The sequence below is a fragment of the Terrapene carolina genome, unplaced genomic scaffold, assembly GCF_002925995.2.
Source record: "Terrapene carolina triunguis isolate 2854851 unplaced genomic scaffold, T_m_triunguis-2.0 Scaffold58, whole genome shotgun sequence".
In the NCBI taxonomy this organism is placed as follows: Eukaryota; Metazoa; Chordata; order Testudines; family Emydidae; genus Terrapene; species Terrapene triunguis.
This window is the reverse complement of record NW_020664409.1, coordinates 35,745,415-35,764,213: the sequence shown is the minus strand read 5'-3', so window position 1 is coordinate 35,764,213 and position 18,799 is coordinate 35,745,415. Positions and strand designations below refer to the sequence as shown.

Below are 18,799 nucleotides of genomic sequence, written 5' to 3'. Positions count from 1 at the left end.
AGTCCATACATGAAGTTCTTCAAGAAAACTAAACAAGATTCAGAGGGAAATAACCGGGCCAAAAGCTGCCAAAATGGCTGGGCTACCTTTGGCTCCCCTGCTCTTAGAAAAACCAGGAAGGGAAAGGAAAATGTCAAAAAAACCTCAATGTCATTAATGGCCAAAGGCTACTGGCATCCTGAGCCATCCACTGTCTCTTACTATAAGGTCAAGTTACCTGCTTTGATCCAAGTAATGGCACTTTTACCAGCAGGTCTTCATACATCACAATACAATTTCTTTAAAGCTTTGACTATTTGCTGAAAAGTACAATATGGTGGACGTATACAAAAATTTGCAGGTTTGGCAGATCTCCCAGTCTCTCAGGGACCCACTGATTTTTCAGTAGGAGAAAGGGATACAGAGATTTTGTGAAGACTTGCAAGGTTGCTCTAATCTCCTGACCCACAGGTTGTACATGAAGGGTGTCTGCAGCTGGTGAGTACTATCCTCAGTGAATAACTTAAAACACACACACACTTTCAGGCTAAAAGGATCCCTTTTTCAGGTGGCAATAAATGTTAAACATTTTTGGCTCAGAACCTTATGAATTATAATTTATTCATTAACCAAGTCACAACATGCCTAGTTTCTATCTACTGCTTCTACTTTTTTTTGGTCTGTTATTTTTACTATCACAATTTTGGCAGATCACCTCTGAACTTTGATTAAAATAAAACCACTTTTTATTCCTCACTTCTTCAATGATATAAATATACATCTACTTGACACTCTAACAGGGTTACAACTTGAAGTCACAACATCTGCCTTTTGGCCTGCCAAGATGATATGGGAGAAGAGAATCCTGTGTGTGTTCAAAAGAGGGGAAGACACAAAGAGAGCAAATGCTATAATCACCATAGCTACAGTTTTCATGCCATGTGGTTACACAGAGTCTATGGTAGGCAGTACAGCCTCTTCAAGACCCAGAAAAGGGCCCTAGTGGTCATGGTTCCCCATGTCCCAGTTTTCTTAACAAAAGAATGAAATGTTTGTCTGAAATGAGGGAAGCTTGGCCGCAAAGGAGCTCCCGCACAGGAGCTCAAGGAAAAGAAGACAGAATAACTGCATCCATTTACGAGAGGCATATGTCAAGAGACCAGGTTACTAGAAAGAGTGACTGGTGTTGCTCTGAAGAGAACGACTCTTCACTCCAATCTATGTAGTTTTGTTTTGAGTGAGAAGATTGAAGATCCAGGAATCTTTTGAAGAGACTAGATTGTGTGTTGGCACTCTTAACATAAGAAAGCACACCTCTTCCCCAAAAGAGGGTTTTCCTTCTAAAGTACCTGGTTTACTAGAAAGATTTTTCAACTGGGCTATGTCACAAAGCCAGGTACAGTAAATAACTCTGATTCGCCTTCCAACTCAATATATTGTTTCCTCACTAAATATAAAAGGAGCAAGGATCTAAATGCACTGTTATGAATATTTCAGTGTTCCACTAAATGAACGTGGGTGCATCAAAATTAGGTTTATAGTATCAGGCGAGGTAGTTCTATGGAAGTTTCCTTCTCCTCTAACCACCCCTATATAACCAGTGCTCAAAATCTAGGGGTTGGATTCAGAGCCCGGGCCGGGCACAATTTAGATAAATGCTAATACATATGTAAATTGATTCAGCCATATTCCTCCAGGGTGTAAGATTCTGGGCAATCCAGCTGAAGGGTGTGTGTGAAAGAATGGGAAGATTTGAGGCAGTGTCAGGAACCTGCAATCTCTGTTCTGCTGGGGGCTTTGCAGACAGCCAACATTTTGCATGAACACATATATGCTGGAGGTACCTCCCATTTGTACATCAAAATCTGTATGAATTGTCACCTTTAAACTAGCATCTTTTCATGTTACTCACATTCACACTCATTTGCGTTGTTGGCAGTTGCAGGTTGCCATTGTTTCTGATTATATCCAGGGCAGCAGCTATCACAGGTTTCCCCACAAGTGTTATGCTGACATTCACACTGAAACCTGGATATTGAAAAAATTCTTGTTTAATTGAAATAGGATTTAAAGCTATATATATTTTTCTTATTTTACCACAATCCAAAATTTACTTCTAACATGAAAATGGCAAGACCAAGTGTAAAGAGGTCAACACGTAACACTAAACCCTTTCACAACCATCCTAGCATTCCTCACAATAAATTATCTCACTCACACCGTTTTGAGCTTTTTAGCACAAATGATTTATAGAGGTCATTTGTAATTGGATTAAATAAACACTGGCTTAAGAAACCTTAACCTGAGCAGGTATTAAACCAGGATAATATGCCATAGTTGCAAATATATCTTATTTTAACTCTTGATCCAAGGCTCAAGCTTGCTGTCCTACACTATATCAAAATGTTTGGCTAGGTCTACACTACCGGGGGGAGGGCGTCGACCTAAGATACGCAACTTCAGCTACGTGAATAGTGTAGCTGAAGTTGCATATTTTAGGTCGACTTACCTGGCTGTGAGGACAGCGGCGAGTCGACCGCTGCTGCGCCGCCGTTGACTCCGCTTCCGCCTCTTGCCGCGGTGGATTTCCGGAGTCGACGGCAGAGCCATCGGGGATCGATTTTATCATGTCTTCACTAGACGCGATAAGTCGATCCCCAATAGATTGATTGCTACCCGCCGATCCGGCGGGTAGTGAAGACGTGCCCTTTGTTACTGTTACACTTTGGACTCAATTTTTCATTATGTTTTGTTTAAAAAAATTATTAGAGCTTTATAACATACTATGATGAGGTGACCTTCCCACACCAGCTCTGAGAGAGTTGAATTAGGCCAGGTGAGCCCAATCAGTCAATTAAACTGCAAACAGGGGAAATGTAAGCTGCATGGAGGGTACTAATTAGAAAGAAGATCACCTGTGAGGGAACAGATGGGGCATCTATAACACTAGGAGGCTGGCATCAGAAGTGGCAGGGAGGAAGCTGCAGTTTCTATCCCTGAGGTAAGGGAGAAGGAAGGGGAGACAGAAACCCACAGGGAAGGTTTACCTAGTAGGCCTAAGAAAGAGGGGTCTGGCTAGGAAGGTTGGTGAAGGAGAAGCTTAAAGAAGCACGGGAGGAAGTAGTCCAGGGAAGAGAGCAGTAGGGTTGCTGAAGACCCGGACCTTAACTGCTCACTATAGGGCCCTGGACTGGAACCCAGAATTGAGGGCTGGCCTGGGTTCCTGGTACTGCTCGGGGCAGTGAACAGGAAGACTACTTGCGTCGCTGTCAGAGTAGCATAGTCAGGGCTGCAAGTGTGAGGACTGCCTGATGCTGCTTGAGCAGAGAGACTTTGAAAGACTCCCCTAGAAGGGGAAATCAGTATGACCTGGCTGGAGGGCCAAGTCATGAAGAAGCCGTACTGCAGGAGGAGAGCTGCAATGATGGAAGAGAAGAAAGGGAGCGCTGAACTGGGCAGAGCTAATCCCCAGAATTGCCAGAAGAGGGTGCCACCCAGCGGTGAGTACAGTGCACCGTTCATATATCTAAGATCATAACATCATCTTATTCATAAAAATAATGAAAACTAAGGACTATTTGATCATCAGAAGTAACCCAAAGTATAAAAATTAACAGTCATCCTCCAAAAGGAAAAATTTTGTATTTATTTTGACTTCATCAAAGTGCCTATCTAAGGGCTCAGTCCTGTAAGCACTTACTTCAAAGTCTGTGACAATAATGAAGACACTTATGGAATACTTAGTGGTATCTACCACACACACACACACACACATATATATATATATATATATTAGTTGGTTTTTTCCTTGCTACAGAAGGTTGTGTTTTTCCTTGATATTACTACAGTCACCAATTCTAGTCAGAAAACGTATCACATAGATGGCCAAGGGGATTAGTAATAGAATCTAGTGCATTTACTTTCTTGTTGGGATCTTTCAACATAATGATCAAAAGTCCTGATGTCTGAATCTGATCTCAGTTGTTCTGCTGTAAAGCTGGAGTAACTCCTCTGAGAAGCTAGCCCATTATAGAATCATAGAATCGTAGGACTGGAAGGGACCTAGAGAGATCATCTAGTCTGGTCCCCTGCCTCATGGCAGGAGTAAGTATTATATGTGGCTGTTTGATGGCTTATGTGAAATAAATTGGTGATCTCACAGCAGGGTCTCAGTATCCAAAAGAGGTGAGTTTAACACAGCAGTTCCCTAACTTTTTACTAAGGTGACCCAACAACTGAGGTTACGTTCCTATGTCCAACTGAATTTTGTATTTTTTGTGTGTGACCCATCATTTACATATATACACCTTCTGTCCTAGCACAATCTCCCCCTCTTAATCCCGAGCCAGAGGGAAGGGTGGGGGGCGGAGGGAGAAGAAAGGGATGAGGGGGCTGGTGAGTGAGCCCACCCTGCACTCCCCACACAGTGGTGGCTCCTGTCTCATGGGGCTGGGCCCAACTCTCTCCTCTTGTGTTGTGACTTGGTGCACGAGGTCACAATGCCACTCAGGTTTGGCCTAGTCACCCCTCCGTCATGATGGAGGGGCAACTGCGCAAAACCTGAGTGGCACTGCAACCCCACGCACCAAATCTTAACGCGTGGAGCATGGAACTGGGACCAGCCCCATGGAACAGGAACCGCTGCTGCAGGATAAATACAGGCTGGGTTCACTCTCCACTACCTCCCATACGCTGGGCCTGCCCTCCACAGCAGCCCAGGAGTATGTTTGCTCAGGGCCCCATGACTTTAGATCTAGGATTTTTCCACAATCCACAGGTAGGTGGAGACACACCTTTTGGGAAATACCAGTTTAACACAAAGTGTCTAGCAAACCCTCATTTTAATTTTAAAAAGACCTAATGCACACTCTTTTATTGTTAAACTTAATCAACACAGAATACCTCTCAGCATATCTTCATATATGCCTTACCAAGCTCTCACTTTAAAAGCATTATAAAGAAAACTATAAGACATCCTTATTTTATCATTAAAAATCGTAATTTGAAAATACCTGTGTATTGGTTTATAGTCTGTGAAATGAGCATGCTGCTCAATTTACTTACTGGTATAGGTTTTCAGCACTTTTTGCATTACAGACTTCTGCATGACCATTGCAAACACATCGTCCACCTATACTGATGTCCTTTATGCTGTAGTAATACTGTAAAACAAATCAAGAGGTATGTCTACATCTTTCCTTTGCCTGTAGAATGGCAGCCACAGTAACATAAGAAAATCATTACTATCACATTAAATCTTGCTTATCAGAATATTAAACAAACATATCCATAAAGGACCTGATCCAGCTTTCCTGAAGTCAACAGCCAAACACCTACTGACATCCATGTTGCAGGATCAGGCCCAGATTCATTAATGAAAGCCATTTCACACTATAGGTCAGTGTTATCCACTGAACAGATACCGCACAGACAGTGGTATTTCACCGTTCCCCATGCTGTCCTTATAAAGTGCCTTGGCCGATTCTAGAAGCACAGCCCCTGAAAGTAATAGTTCAATCTCTGTTCCTAATAAGTTGATGACCTCTCTGCTATGTAACTGCCAACAACGGTGCCAGTTGTGATGGTGAGCTAGGATCGTGCCAAGGGAACTCTAGGAACTGAACTGAGCCCACCTGCTTGCTTGCAATTATGACTGATGTGACCTAGATTTGAACTAGTGACCTAGAGTTGAAAAGCTTCATATCTCATCACCACTCCCTGCAGTCATCCAGGCAGTGGCAGATAACGATTTAGTCATTTGGACTGACTCACTGTAAATACCACTATTTATAGTAACTTCTGTGTACATTTAAGAAACTTAAGAGCAGATTCTCCACTCTGCTCAGTGGCAAGGGAAGGCTGCAGGGAGCCTGTTGCAGCTCCCTGATCCTCAGCTGTCTGGCCCCAGTGCACGTTAAAGAGGCAGCTCTACTTTACACCAGGCACAGCTGAGCTCTCCTCCACTGTGTCCTCTCCTCTAGCCCACCTCACCCCGAGATGTCCTCTCCCTCTCCTTATGCCAGGGGAGGGGAGATGGCTGGCAGAGAGCTCCTTCATTGGCTGGCTGCTTACAGGCTACTTTGTGCCAGATAGGTGCAATAAATTGGCCTTAGTAGACCTGAGAATCCAGTCCATATTTTTTTTCCTGGACTAGTTCTATTTGGATGTACACATTCACATCTAGTGTGGTTTATTCTTCTTCTTCACACACACCCTCCCCATGCTTTCAGTGTCTTGGTCAAAATTAAAAATGGTCCCTGACACTTTCTCTGGCAGTATCTCATCATGTGTTAGCTCCATAATGATTACTTGTAACTCAATCTCTGGTTTCTTCCTACTGTGTGGCATTACACTGGATTAACAGTATTATGCCCAAATTGTCAGAATTCAGCTACCACATTGCTTGTGCTGCAGATAATTTCCAACCGTATGAAGTCAATGCATAAATTGAGGAAGTATGGCAGTTGTTTGTACAGAGGGAAGGGGATGGGCTGGTTTGGTTTGGTTTATACAATAGATTTAGCACAATGGCTCTCTGCTAGAATGCTGAACTACTGCTAGTTTTCAAGGGCATCTGATATGGAAAGTCTTGACATGCTCCCTGTCAGCAAGTTAATGAAACACATTACCTTATATACCCCTCAAATTAGACTATTTGATTACATTAGGCTGAAGTTCTGGTGTTTGGCAAGCGGCATAACAAGTACTCCATTTATTTTAGCCTGTAAGTAATATCTTAAATAAAATCCTACAGCTGCACTTAAGTTTTACAACCTTACATAATGTATGCTGCCAAGCAACTGGAATGGGTAAGTTTGTTGTTGTTGTTGTTGTTGAGGAGACCATACATATTTGTACAGTCCCTAGCCAAATGGCACTGACTGGAGCTTTTGGGTTCTGTTGCAGTATAATTGATAGGTAAATAACCACACTGGGTCAAGAAACTCTACAAATTCCAATGCATAGAGATTCTTATGGATTATTCCATCAGAGCGTCTGCCCCTCTCTTATTTCCCCACAGAATGGGCAGGGGACTTCTAAGCTGTGGAATTTCCCAGGGGTACCCAGGATTCAGACACACTTTGCTACCATCTTCTCTTAGTGTGAGGAAACCTTGTCTGTGCCTGCCATGGGTCAGCTCCCCAACTCCACCAGCCATGGGCAATACAAACACTTCCCCCTAGACCTTGCAGGACTCCCTGACACCCTACAGGCTAGCAATTGGCACACCCCAACCCTCAATCCAAGCATCTCCCTTGGGCTTCCAGCCCCTGGTCCACTGGACAGTCACAGTATTCACAGATTGGCTGCTTCCAAAGAAGCAGTACATCCCAGCTTACCAGTTTCACCTTGGATCACAGCTCTGCTAACACACAGCACTTAGACATGTTTATAGTGAAATTAAGTTCATTTAACAAAGAGATTCAAATAATAGCAAGCAGAAGTATTGGAAACAAATGGTTACATATGAAATAAAATCATACCATGCAGTCTAGAGATTTGACTTAATTAACTAGATACACTCATGTCTTGTAGAATATTGCTCATCCAAAATCCTTGCAGCGCTTTCCAGCAAAGTTGGCTGTGACCCATCTTTCATGAGACGTTTCGTTATCCATCTCTTAGGGGATAAAGGGAATAGGACTTTCTGATTAGGTGAAAGGAGGATCCTCCTGAAAAGCTGGAGTTGCTGGTCATGTGATGTAAGTGAGAAACTGTTTTAGGCAAAGATATCGCTTGCTAGAATTCAATTTCTGGCACTAGAAAGTGTTTTTCTTTTGTTTGAAAGCATACCTGTCTCTTTTTCTCTTGCTCAGTATCACATAAATCTCTCTTGGTTAATAAACTTATTCTTAGTTTTTAATATAAACCATCTCAGTGCTGTTATATTAAAGTTAAGACATGCATCCCCAGCTGACCTAACAGGCAGTTGTATATTCTGTCTCTTTGAAGACAGGGAACTTGGTTAATTTCTGTGAGTGTCCACTGAGAGCGACTGGGCACTGCAGAAAGATGTCTCTGGGGAATTCAGGAACTGGGGTTCACTGGATGTTACCTACAAAGCAAGGTTTAGACTGACAGAGACTGAAGGGGTTTGCTGGCAAGGCCAACAGACTGGCATGGCAGGGAGCTGTCACACAGTTTAAACTCCAGCAAAGCTCTTTTGCTAGTGCAGAGATGTAACACAGTGGATTACAGTTCTGGGTGCCCTGAGAGAGCATCTCACTCCCCTCTACACAAACCACACAACTCTGATCTGTCCCAACTAGCTTCCCTCTGCAAGTGGAGCTGGAGGGGATCATCAAGAACATACCCATTTTTTGTTGTTGTTTTGCAAACTAAAGACGTTCGTGTCATTCCATTCACTGTAATGGAATGAAGGGCAACTGTTAAACATCCATTTGTGAAAAAAGCTACTTACTCTGCGGGTTACAGTGGGGTCCCGTTGAGCTTTGGCTATCAAGTGTCCAAGAAGGGTATTGGTTCTGAGAAAACGCAAGCGGATGTTTGTTGCCTTGGTAAATTCCCTCAGTATGGGAGAGTGAGTGAAGTTTTTTGCTCCTGGACGACCATTTACCAAGGATACCACAATCTAATAAAAGAGCAAAGATCTTTTTGTCAAAACATAAACAGTTAACATTAGCAGTGGGGAGTCATCCACAGGTTTCGATAATATAAGCATCCAAAAATTTGCAGATTTCTCGTTTCTAAACATGTCTAATATTCATGGGAGTAAGGTTACAGACTCAGGCCTCTAAATTTCAGTGAGAAGTAACTCTTCTATTTAAAACAAAATTTAAATGCTTTAAGTATATAGTATAAGTATCTGTAAATGCTAATACAGGCCGTTCTGCTCTGATTTATCAGGATGCTCCAGCAATCACGGGTTCTATGAAAATTATTATGAAGATATTCACAGCAAAACCTGAATATTGAAAAAATTCCCATTCACTTCAGGCACAATTTACTCATGTTACACATCCATATAAGAATGGCTTCATGTGTCTTGAATGGATTATGTCAGAAAGTACTGAAAAGATACATGCAATTTTACAGAAACCAACAACAATAAGTCAATCCTAATACATTACTAGCAGCCAATGATGTCCATAGGAGTTTTATCTAAGTAAGAATTTCAGGATATTGCCCTTTTACCAACATGCATTAATTTTTGGGTTAAGGTACAAAAAATCCTGGAATAAATTTCAGTTAATAGCTACAGTGCCCGAGAGTATGTTCATGTACTTTTGAAAGTGAGTAGATGATGTCACTTTAGAATTTCCCTCCCTGCGGGAGCAGTTTGTATAATAATTCAAAACAAATGCTTCAATGCTCTTATTATGAAAAAGAAATTGATGCCAGCAGCCCAGAAATCATAAATGAACCCTAAATTAACAAATCAGAGTGTGTGTACAACTAAGCAAAAGCTATTTATTTGTTTATAACTGAACAGATTTCAGATATATGTTTCCAAGTGGCTACTATAAACTGTGAGTACATAAGATTGGATCACTGAAGTTTCCAATTACAACACAACTCCTTTAGAAAAAGTCATACACCATTTAATAGGGGATGATGCAACAGGATTCTAAAGAAATTAATCAAAAAATCCATAGAATTTAATAGAAAATGCTAATCTTTCTGTAAGTTTTTGGACCACTCTGCAGAAATGTTCATAGACTATTATAAATCAAAACTGGAACACTGGATCCAAACCCCCAAAGCTTTCAAGAAGTTTGGATCTGGATACAAGCTTCATCACAAGCCTCTCTTTGTAGTGGCATGTCACATAACATCCAATTCTAACAACCCTGAATAATGAGGAAGTTTGGATTTTGATCTGACACAGGCCTATCTCCAATAAAAGTTTATGTTGGAAAGAATGATAAATGCAACCACTAATAAATATTCAGATAAAGGGAATATAAATCATATTTCCTAGTGGTAAGAAGCATCTTGCTAAGCCAGAGCAGTATGACCTGTGTTAGCTTTTACAGACACACTCAGGGCCGGCTCTAGGCACCAGCAAAACAAGCTGGTGCTTGCGGCGGCACATTTTTAGGGGCGGCATGGCTGGCGCCAGAATGCCGCCCCTAAAAATGTGCCCCGGCCGCCCTAGCTCACCTCCGCTGCTGCTGCCACTTGCGCGCCACGGCGCGCGAAACAGCTGATTCGCGCGCCGCTACTCGCCCTCCCTCCCAGCCTCTCAAACCTGGGAGGGAGGGGGAGATCCCGAGCGGCCGCGGCGCACGAAACAGCTGTTTCGCGCGCCGCTTCTCCCCCTCCCTCCCTCCCTCCTAGGCTTGAGAGCCTGGGGGGAGGAGGCAGGGCTGGGGATTTGGGGAAGGGGCAGAGTTGAGGCGCGGCCGGGGTTGGGGTAATTAAAAAATGGGGGGGGCGGCCAAAATTGTTTTTGCTTTGGGCGGCAAAAATCCTAGAGCCGGCCCTGGACACACTTATATTATACTATACATTTACAGCATTATTTTTTTTTAAAATAGAGTTACTGCTCATTGAAATTTAGAGGTCTGATTCTGCAACCTTTACTTCCATCAACAATTCTCACACAATTAGACCCATTGCAGTCATTGTGACTACTCAGAAAACAAAGCCAAAATTTTCATACTTGGATGCCCAAAGTAAGGCACCTAAATTATATTCATGAAGCTAAACAAATGGCCTAATTTCAGAGGTTCTGAGCACTCACTTCTCAATGGGAGTTGTGAATGTTCAGCACGTCTATAAATATTAGGACATTTTCTCAAATGCCTGAATATGGATTTACATACCTGATGGATTTACATAGGCACCTAAGTTTGAAAATTGGCTTAAAAGTTCAGGTTTTATTGAAATAGCAAATAATTCATAATAACATACTAATAAGCAACCACTGTATAACACTGTTTATTTCCAATGTGAAAAATTAAATTTCCCAGTCTTCTGAAAAGCACTTACCTCACCATTTTCAAGAGGCACAATTCGAGAATACTCTGTAGTGCAAATAACATCATCGTCCCTCCTAATATGAGCACTAACTTTTTTTCCAAAATGTTCCAAACAGTCTGCTTTAGAATCTAGTAAAGTAAGAAATCAATTTTTTTACATATTGAAACATGCATTATTGTGCTAACATAAATCCATAAAGAACTATCCTCATGCTTTCTAATAGATTATCTCCCTGAATCAAATTACATCTCTGTATGAAAATAGAAATATTACTATAGAAAATGAAAAATATTAAAAGCAAATGAACACATTCTTCTTCACTTTCTGTCCTAAACTGTTCTTAGTGTTTGGCAATGCACTGAAACAGCTTCCCCATATCACTACAAAAATGGCTGCATTGTAGGGTGCTTGTACATGTATTCTAGTTTAGGTTTATAAAGAAGACTGGAAACCTGGGGGGGGGGGAGGTGAAAGGCACTATTAAAAGACATGAACAAGATAAAAGGAAAAATCCCAAGGACAGTCTTACATTTTTGCAGTACTATATTGGGTTTTAATAATGTGTTCTCTACCAGTTTAAATGAAAGTTGTCAGATTAAATCAGTATGCCTTGCTTTGAAAATTTACCTCATCAAAGACTTCTCTCAGTAGAGAGGACTACTATATAAAGCAGTTCCTCTTATGGCTCTTTGGAAGACAAATTACTGGCAGCAAAACCTGTTTGAGTGTATGTCTCTGGGCTAATTTAATCAAAAAGATTCTAAACTTTCAAACCATGTCATGTTCATTTTGCTGATGAATGCTAAGAATGGGGCTTTACTGAAGATAACTAGTTAACAGTTATGCCAGACCCCTTCCAAACACACCTCACGTTATCATACTTTATTCAGGGAAACCAATAGGTTGATTTTTGTTTCTAAATTCTACAAATGATTAAAGCTTCTCTGCTATAAAACTGCAGGGATGCAAGAATTAATACTCACGAGCAAAATATTGCCAAGGTGCATAGGTTCTTCCAAAGTCCACTGATCTTTCTAACACCCAGAGATCTGGGCGAGGAGAATTTGCAAACTTGATAAGAATGTAAGCAACATGGAAGAGCTGGTAACAAAATATATATATACATTAACATAAGTAATGCTGGAAGTAAACATCAGACCTTGTTAAGTTGTGTAAAATCAAATACTTAGAACTAACATTCATTAACAACTTGTCTTTGTAGAACAACAAGAAAGTAAATTGTTTTCCAGTTCAGTGCCCTCAAAAACAGGGCAGATTCTCAGCTGGTGAGTTCAGTGGAGCTATACCACTTGGCACTATGGCCCAACACACTGAAAAAGCTGCAGTGTGATTATGCTAAATGCCATCTTTTCTGTATCAAAGTAGCTCAGTCTAGCATATGCTTAACTACATGGATGTGTTAAGAGTAACAGAATTCAACAGTGAAAGGCTGGAGATTCAATTCATCAATGAATAGAGCCACAAAATAATCACAGTGCCCCATTCTGATTATCCCATTGCAATACTTGTGTCACTGACACTCAACATCATCATGATGCAGTCAAGCAAAGTCACAATGAGATCCATAAAAAGCAATGTCAAAACAGCATCTCACATTTACTTTGTAGGTCTCTCTAGCTCCACGCGATAATGAAGGGACTGTCCAGCTCTCTCACTGCACTGACACATCTGGGTAATTTGTGCCATGGTAAACCTTACAACTTGCAGAAGCAAGTCTTCCCACAGCCATGTGTGTATCAAGGAACACAGGGAGCAGTCATGTGAATGACATTCCACTTACTCTGAGACCAAAGACAGTTTGAAGAGCTCCTAATAGAGCCTAGTCTCCTCCCCAGACCTCAAGGTGCCTCCTGCATCTTTATAAACACATGTAGTGTGTTAGACCACAGAAGACTTTAAAAAAAAAAAAGCATACTCCCAAACACTATAGCAAAAACAGATTAAAAAAAAAGAGAAACCTAACTGTAAGCACTTTGGAGGAAATGAAGCAATTCCTGGGAAAGCCAAATGACATGAAACTTCAAACATCAAGACTTTACAGTAGACAACAGACTAAATTTGAGGTGCATCCTGGAGATGTCTTCATTTATTCCAAAGGTTAAATTAAAATACAAAGTACTTCATACTATGGACAGGAGTGCCGCCAGCTTTTTTGCCACCCTAGGCGGTGGAAGGTCCCGCCCCCGAAATGCTGCCCCCGACAGAGGCGGCGGAAGGTCCTGCCCCCGAAATGCCGCCCCCAACAGAGGCGGCGGAAGGTCCCGCCCCCAAAATGCCGCCCCCGACAGAGGCAGCGGAAGATCCGGCCGCTGCGGTCGCCGCCCCCCAAATGTTAGCACCCTAGGCGACTGCCTAGGTCACCTCATGGGTTGCGCCGGCCCTGACTATGGACATGATATTTGTCAGTAAAAAACTACAAACAGAAGATTAAGTCCTGAGACCTCTTTTAAAGGAAAACACCATTTAAATGCTACTATCAAGAAGACTGTACATATCTTTCCACACTACTTTAAGAAAAACTCCACTGTCACATACGTAAATGAAGCTTTGCAACCAACTTTGCAAACAAGTGCACAACCAAGTGCTCTCTACACTAGTGCAGAGTGAGCAAGTGACAGGTGTAAAATGCTACCAAGCCAAAATGGTAACTTATTGTAACGACTTTGAACAGGTGTAACCTACCACACAAGGTGCAGGACAATGGAGAATTGGATCTTACATACAACTGAAAGAATAATTAACAAAGAGGAAGCCACTACCTTGACAATAGCATGACACACAGAAAATGAAGCTCAGCATTTGCATGCCCTAAGAAAAAGCAAGAGATTTTCAAAAGATGCCATATGGTAATGTCTTTTTTTAATTTTAAAAAAAAATACACTGCTGTTAAATAAAATTATTGTAAAAATGAGTTGGATTACTTTTCAATACAAATTACACAGTTTAAGTGCCTTTTGTTTTTCTCATAAATTCAAACAATGAGTTGTGTTTGCTGTTCCTCAGACTACACCATCAGCCTCCACCTTCTCCTGGGAAAATAACAGTACAATGGCAGCTGTGAGACACAGCAGTGACATTCATAATGAAATACAAAGGTCTGAATTCAGCATGGGAGGTAAGCATGCGTCTATCTTGATGTCAACAGGACTATTCACATGATTAAGCTAGACCCATGCAGTGCTTAATTGATGCCAGTGCTTGCCAGGGCTCAGCCACAGCATCTCTAGGTTTGGCAGTTCATAGCCCCCGCAGCACCTGGGCCTTGCTGCATCAGTTAGGAAAGTAATACAATTGTGATAGCTCCAGCACCTAATTACTTGAGCCCCAGCACCTATTTCATTACAAATTAAGCACTGGACCCATGCTTCAGTGCCTTGCTGAAGTGAGGCCTAAAACAGCAACTGTTATTTCTAAAAACAATTTTGAAAGTTCAATTTAATTATATATTCTTAGCAAACATTTAACTATCTAAGTCCTGATCCCATTGACTTCAACAGAAGAAGGATCAGGCCATAAGATAAAATACCTAATCAGTACAGCTTTCCTTAAACAGTCTGTCATTCTCTATCAGTAGGATCTTCTTAAGTAAACAACTTTCCTTCAAGTTCCAAAAATGATTTCTTTTGCTTCGTTGTAAGACAAATTTCTGTCATTACAAGAAAAAAAAATCCAATCAGAACTGCTCAGAAACTTATCAACAATGACCCTTTTCCTGATAACTTTTGGTGTGAAACTTTATCAGTTTCAGCTTCAGAAAGAAAACTCGAAAGATTATTGGATCCAAAGAAACATTGAATTTTTTTAATAAATCAAGAGACAGAACATGATTAAAATAGAAGCTATATTTTAAGTGATTTTCCCCCTCAAAGCTTCTATATTTTATGTCACTTTTCCAGATACTATGTGCTGCCTTTGAAGTAACAGAACATCTGCACAAAATCCAAATACATAGCAGGTGAAAACATGCCACTGTATAATTTCTCTGTATCTATTAAGACATGCTGCCAAAGAGAGATAATTTAAGATCACCATAGATGGAATGAACTTCTAATCTTTCAGCATCTACTGGTTGGAAAGCTCCACATTAAAATGCTACATATCACTTCCATGTCTCGTGGTTTGTTCTGAAACCACACACACAAAAAGTTGCATTAAAGTGGTCAAACGATCTAGCTAAAATCATTTCTGATATCCATAAGCTATCTGCTCTAGAAAAGTATGCTTGAAAAAAGGATGCATGTTTGTCAGTAACCTCACACATTCATTACTCAATAAATAGTTTGAGCTTCTTTCTCTTTAAGACAGGAAATGTGTCCATATCAATATGGGAGGACAAGGATTACAGTGATATGATCAGGTTTCAGAGTGGTAGCCGTGTTAGTCTGTATCAGCAAAACCAACGAGAAGTCCTTGTGGCACCTTAGAAACTAACAAATTTATTTGGGCATAAGCTTTTGTGGGCTAGAACCCACTTCATCAGATGCATGGAGTGGAAAATACAGGAGCAGGTATAAATACATGAAAAGATGTGAGTTGCCTTACCAAGTGTGAGGTCAGTCTAACGAGACAATTCAACTGACAGTAGCAAGAACCCATCTGGAGGTTCTAATTAATATCTGAATATAGGCAAATCCTATAGAAATGAGTTTCTAGGGAGGGATTTAAATGAAAAGATGGGGAATGGATTAAAAATCTGAATGATTCAAGCCACTGGATAAATGCAAAGCATTATTTTATGACTGATAAACTCTAAATAAAATATATGAAAAAGGCTTTAATCATTCAAAATCTTCACGTTCTAAAGATCAGTAGTGGCAAGACTAGGACTTTGAGAGTGAGTTCCATGCACAGGGGTTCCCATGGTAATAGACCCAGAATGGGAAAAGGTAAGAAAGGGGTATCAAGTACGGTTGCCAACTATTTGCAGAAAATCAAAACACTCTTGCCCCACCCCATGCCCTGCCCCTTCTCCGAGGCCCCGCCCCCCACTCACTCCATCCCCCCTCCCTCCATTGCTTGCTCTCCCCCCTCACTTGCTCATTTTCATGAGGCTGGGGCAGGGGATTGAGGTGAGAGAGGGGGTGACAGCTCTGGCTGGGGGTGCGGGCTAAGGGGTGGGGCCAGAGATGAGGGGTTGGGGTACAGGAGAAGGCTCTGGGCTGGGGTAGGGGGCTGGGGTGCCAGAGGGGTGAGTGCTCCGGCTGGGGGTGTGGGCATTGGGGTGGGGCAGGGGATGAGGGGTTTGGGGTACAGGAGGTGGCTCCGGGCTAGGGCAGGAGGTTGGGGTACAAGAGGGGGCAGTGGCAGTGGAACAGGTTTTGGAGTAGGGGTGCTGAGCTGCATCCCTCTTACCTCTGTCTGCACCCCTCACCGCCGCCTAGAGCTGGGGCCAGGAGCAGAACCGTGGCTCCAGCGGGGGGGGACGCGGACCGCGGTAAAGCAGCGGAGACTGGGGCCAGAGATAGGGGTGAGTGTGGAGCCTCGGGCATGGCCCGGCAGACAGGACCCCGCATGCAGAGCCGGCAGACAGGACCCTGGGGCCTGCAGAAGAGTCCCTGGAGCCGTGGTGGCCAGGTGGGATCCTGGGCCGGCAGGAGGGACTCCGTATGCAGGTGGGCGGCCGGGAGCCTGGGGCCGGCGGCCAGGACCCCGGGGCCAGCAGCCAAGTGGGACCCCAGGCCAGCAGCGGAGCCTCCGGGTGCAGGGCTGGCGGGACCCATGGTCGAGCAGGACCCGAGGCCGGTGGCCAAGCGGGACTCTGGGCCGGCAGCAGAGCCCCAGGGCAGCAGTGGGGCTGGTGACTGGGACCCCGGGCAGCAGGGGCCAGCAGCCGGGACCCTGGGCAGCAGGTGTGTGGGGCCGGCGGCCAGGACGCCGTGCGCAAAATCTGGGGGTGCTGAATTTGGGATGCAGGAGGGGGTTCTGGGCTGGGGCAGGGGTTTGGGTGCGAATAGGGTTGCCAACTTTCTATTTGCAGAAAACCGAACACCCTTGCCATGCCCCCTGCCCCGCCCCTTTTCAGAGGCCCAGCCCCCACTTATTCCATACCCTCCTCTCTCCATCGCTCATTCTCCCCCACCCTCGCTCACTCGCTCATTTTCACCAGGCTGGGGCAGAGGGTTGGGGTGGAGGAGGGGGTGAGGGCTCTGGCTGGGGGTGCGGGCTCTGGGGTGGGGCCAGGGTTTGGGGTTAAGGAGAGGGCTCCAGGCTGGGGCCAAGGGGTTCAGAATGCAGGAGGGGGCTCAGGGTTTTGGGGCGCACTGGGCAGAGCTTACCTCAGGCAGCTCCTGGGAAGCAGCAACATCTCCCTCTGACTCCTAGGCAGAGGCACGACCATGTGGCTCTGTGTGTGCTGCCTGCGCCTGCAGGCACCGCCCCCTCAGCTCCCATTGGCCAGGGTTCCTGGCTAATGGAAGCTGCTGAAATGTCCCTGGGGGTGGGGTCAGCACGCAGAGTCCCCATGGCTGTCCCTCCACCTAGGAGCCAGAGGAAGATGCCAAGCAGAGTCGAGTAGGGAGCCTGCCTGTGCCCCCAACCGGACTTTTAACGGCCCAGTCAGTGGTGCTGACCGGAGCCGCCAGGGTCCCTTTTCAACCAGGCATTCCGGCTGAAAACCGGATGTCTGGCAACCCTAGTATCAAGGAAAATGTGGTTTACGAAGAGGAGGAGTCAGGGAAGAGGAAGTATGTGGAAGGAGATAAGAGCAGAGAGGTAGGCTGGGATAGACTGGAATATGCTTGAAAGTGAGATCAGGAAATTTGATCTGGAAGCTCAGGGAAAAAAGGAGCCAGTGGAGAGATTCAAACAGGGAGGTGATGTGGTCAGAGCAAAAGGTGAAAGAATTGACTTTAGCAACAGCATTTTGAACTAAGTGCAGAGGACAATGTGAGAATGAGGACAAGAGAGAAGGAGATTCAGATTAAGCTTTCTCATGGTCAATCCTATTGCAATGAAATAAACAAGATTCTATTTTGATGGATTCACAAGGAATAGGTGGAACTGGAAAAGGGACCAGTTGTCATCTTGGAAGATACAATACGACCTTTCCCTGTAAACCTCCTTCAAACTTGACACGTACATGCAGATGGCAGCTTTGAAATGCTGGCAGATATCCAGACAACGCAAAAACATTCATATCACAAACATAAACAAAGTTTCTTCATTCAGAAATGGTAGCGATACTTCATAGTTAGAAGTTTCCAACTTTACACTACAAATACAGAAAGATTTCAGCAAGGGTTAAAAAAGTCTCTTAAAGGTGAATTCAAGAATCTTTGACAAGTTATAACTCTAGTTGGGTAGGAATCACAATGAATCGTGTTTTTTTTTTTTTTTACCAAATGCTTACTTTATCCTAATACTATCAATTTTTAAAAGTTTTCTGTGGCTGTTTGACTTCTCATAAGATTTCTGACTTCATCTTTTTTTTTCTTTAAAACTTCAGTAGAGGCTCTCCCAAGATCCACTTGCACATTGAAACACATTGGCAGAAAGGAAGGCCTGAAGTGCACACACAATTGTGCATTTTTATGTGCAGTTACTGCAGCTGCATGTGTAAATCAGGTGACAACATGCATAAATTGCTTACTGAGGCACCTAACTAGACATTTGCTCTTTCAGTCACATAGTTTACTCACAAAATTGCAGTCCTCTGTCTGGAAGCTCAGAACTGAATGTGAGTCAGATATATGCTACTCTTTGTTATCTATGGCACCTTAGAGACTAACAAATTTATTAGAGCATAAGCTTTCGTGGGCTACAGCCCACTTCTTCGGATGCATATGAAGAAGTGGGCTGTAGCCCACGAAAGCTTATGCTCTTATAAATTTGTTAGTCTCTAAGGTGCCATAGA

At 43.2% G+C, this 18,799-nt stretch overlaps 1 protein-coding gene across 1 annotated transcript in view; it reads right to left on the bottom strand.

The window, feature by feature from the left end:
- LAMA3 (laminin subunit alpha 3) overlaps positions 1-18,799 on the bottom strand; it is a 191,470-nt gene that overhangs the window by 138,280 nt on the left and 34,391 nt on the right. The window contains exons 3-7 of the mRNA XM_026659438.1: positions 11,910-12,027; positions 10,936-11,054; positions 8,402-8,572; positions 5,044-5,141; positions 1,892-2,007 (exon numbers count right to left, since the gene is read on the bottom strand). Coding sequence (XP_026515223.1) covers positions 1,892-2,007; positions 5,044-5,141; positions 8,402-8,572; positions 10,936-11,054; positions 11,910-12,027 — 622 coding nt within the window. The remainder of the gene's footprint in view (positions 1-1,891; positions 2,008-5,043; positions 5,142-8,401; positions 8,573-10,935; positions 11,055-11,909; positions 12,028-18,799) is intronic.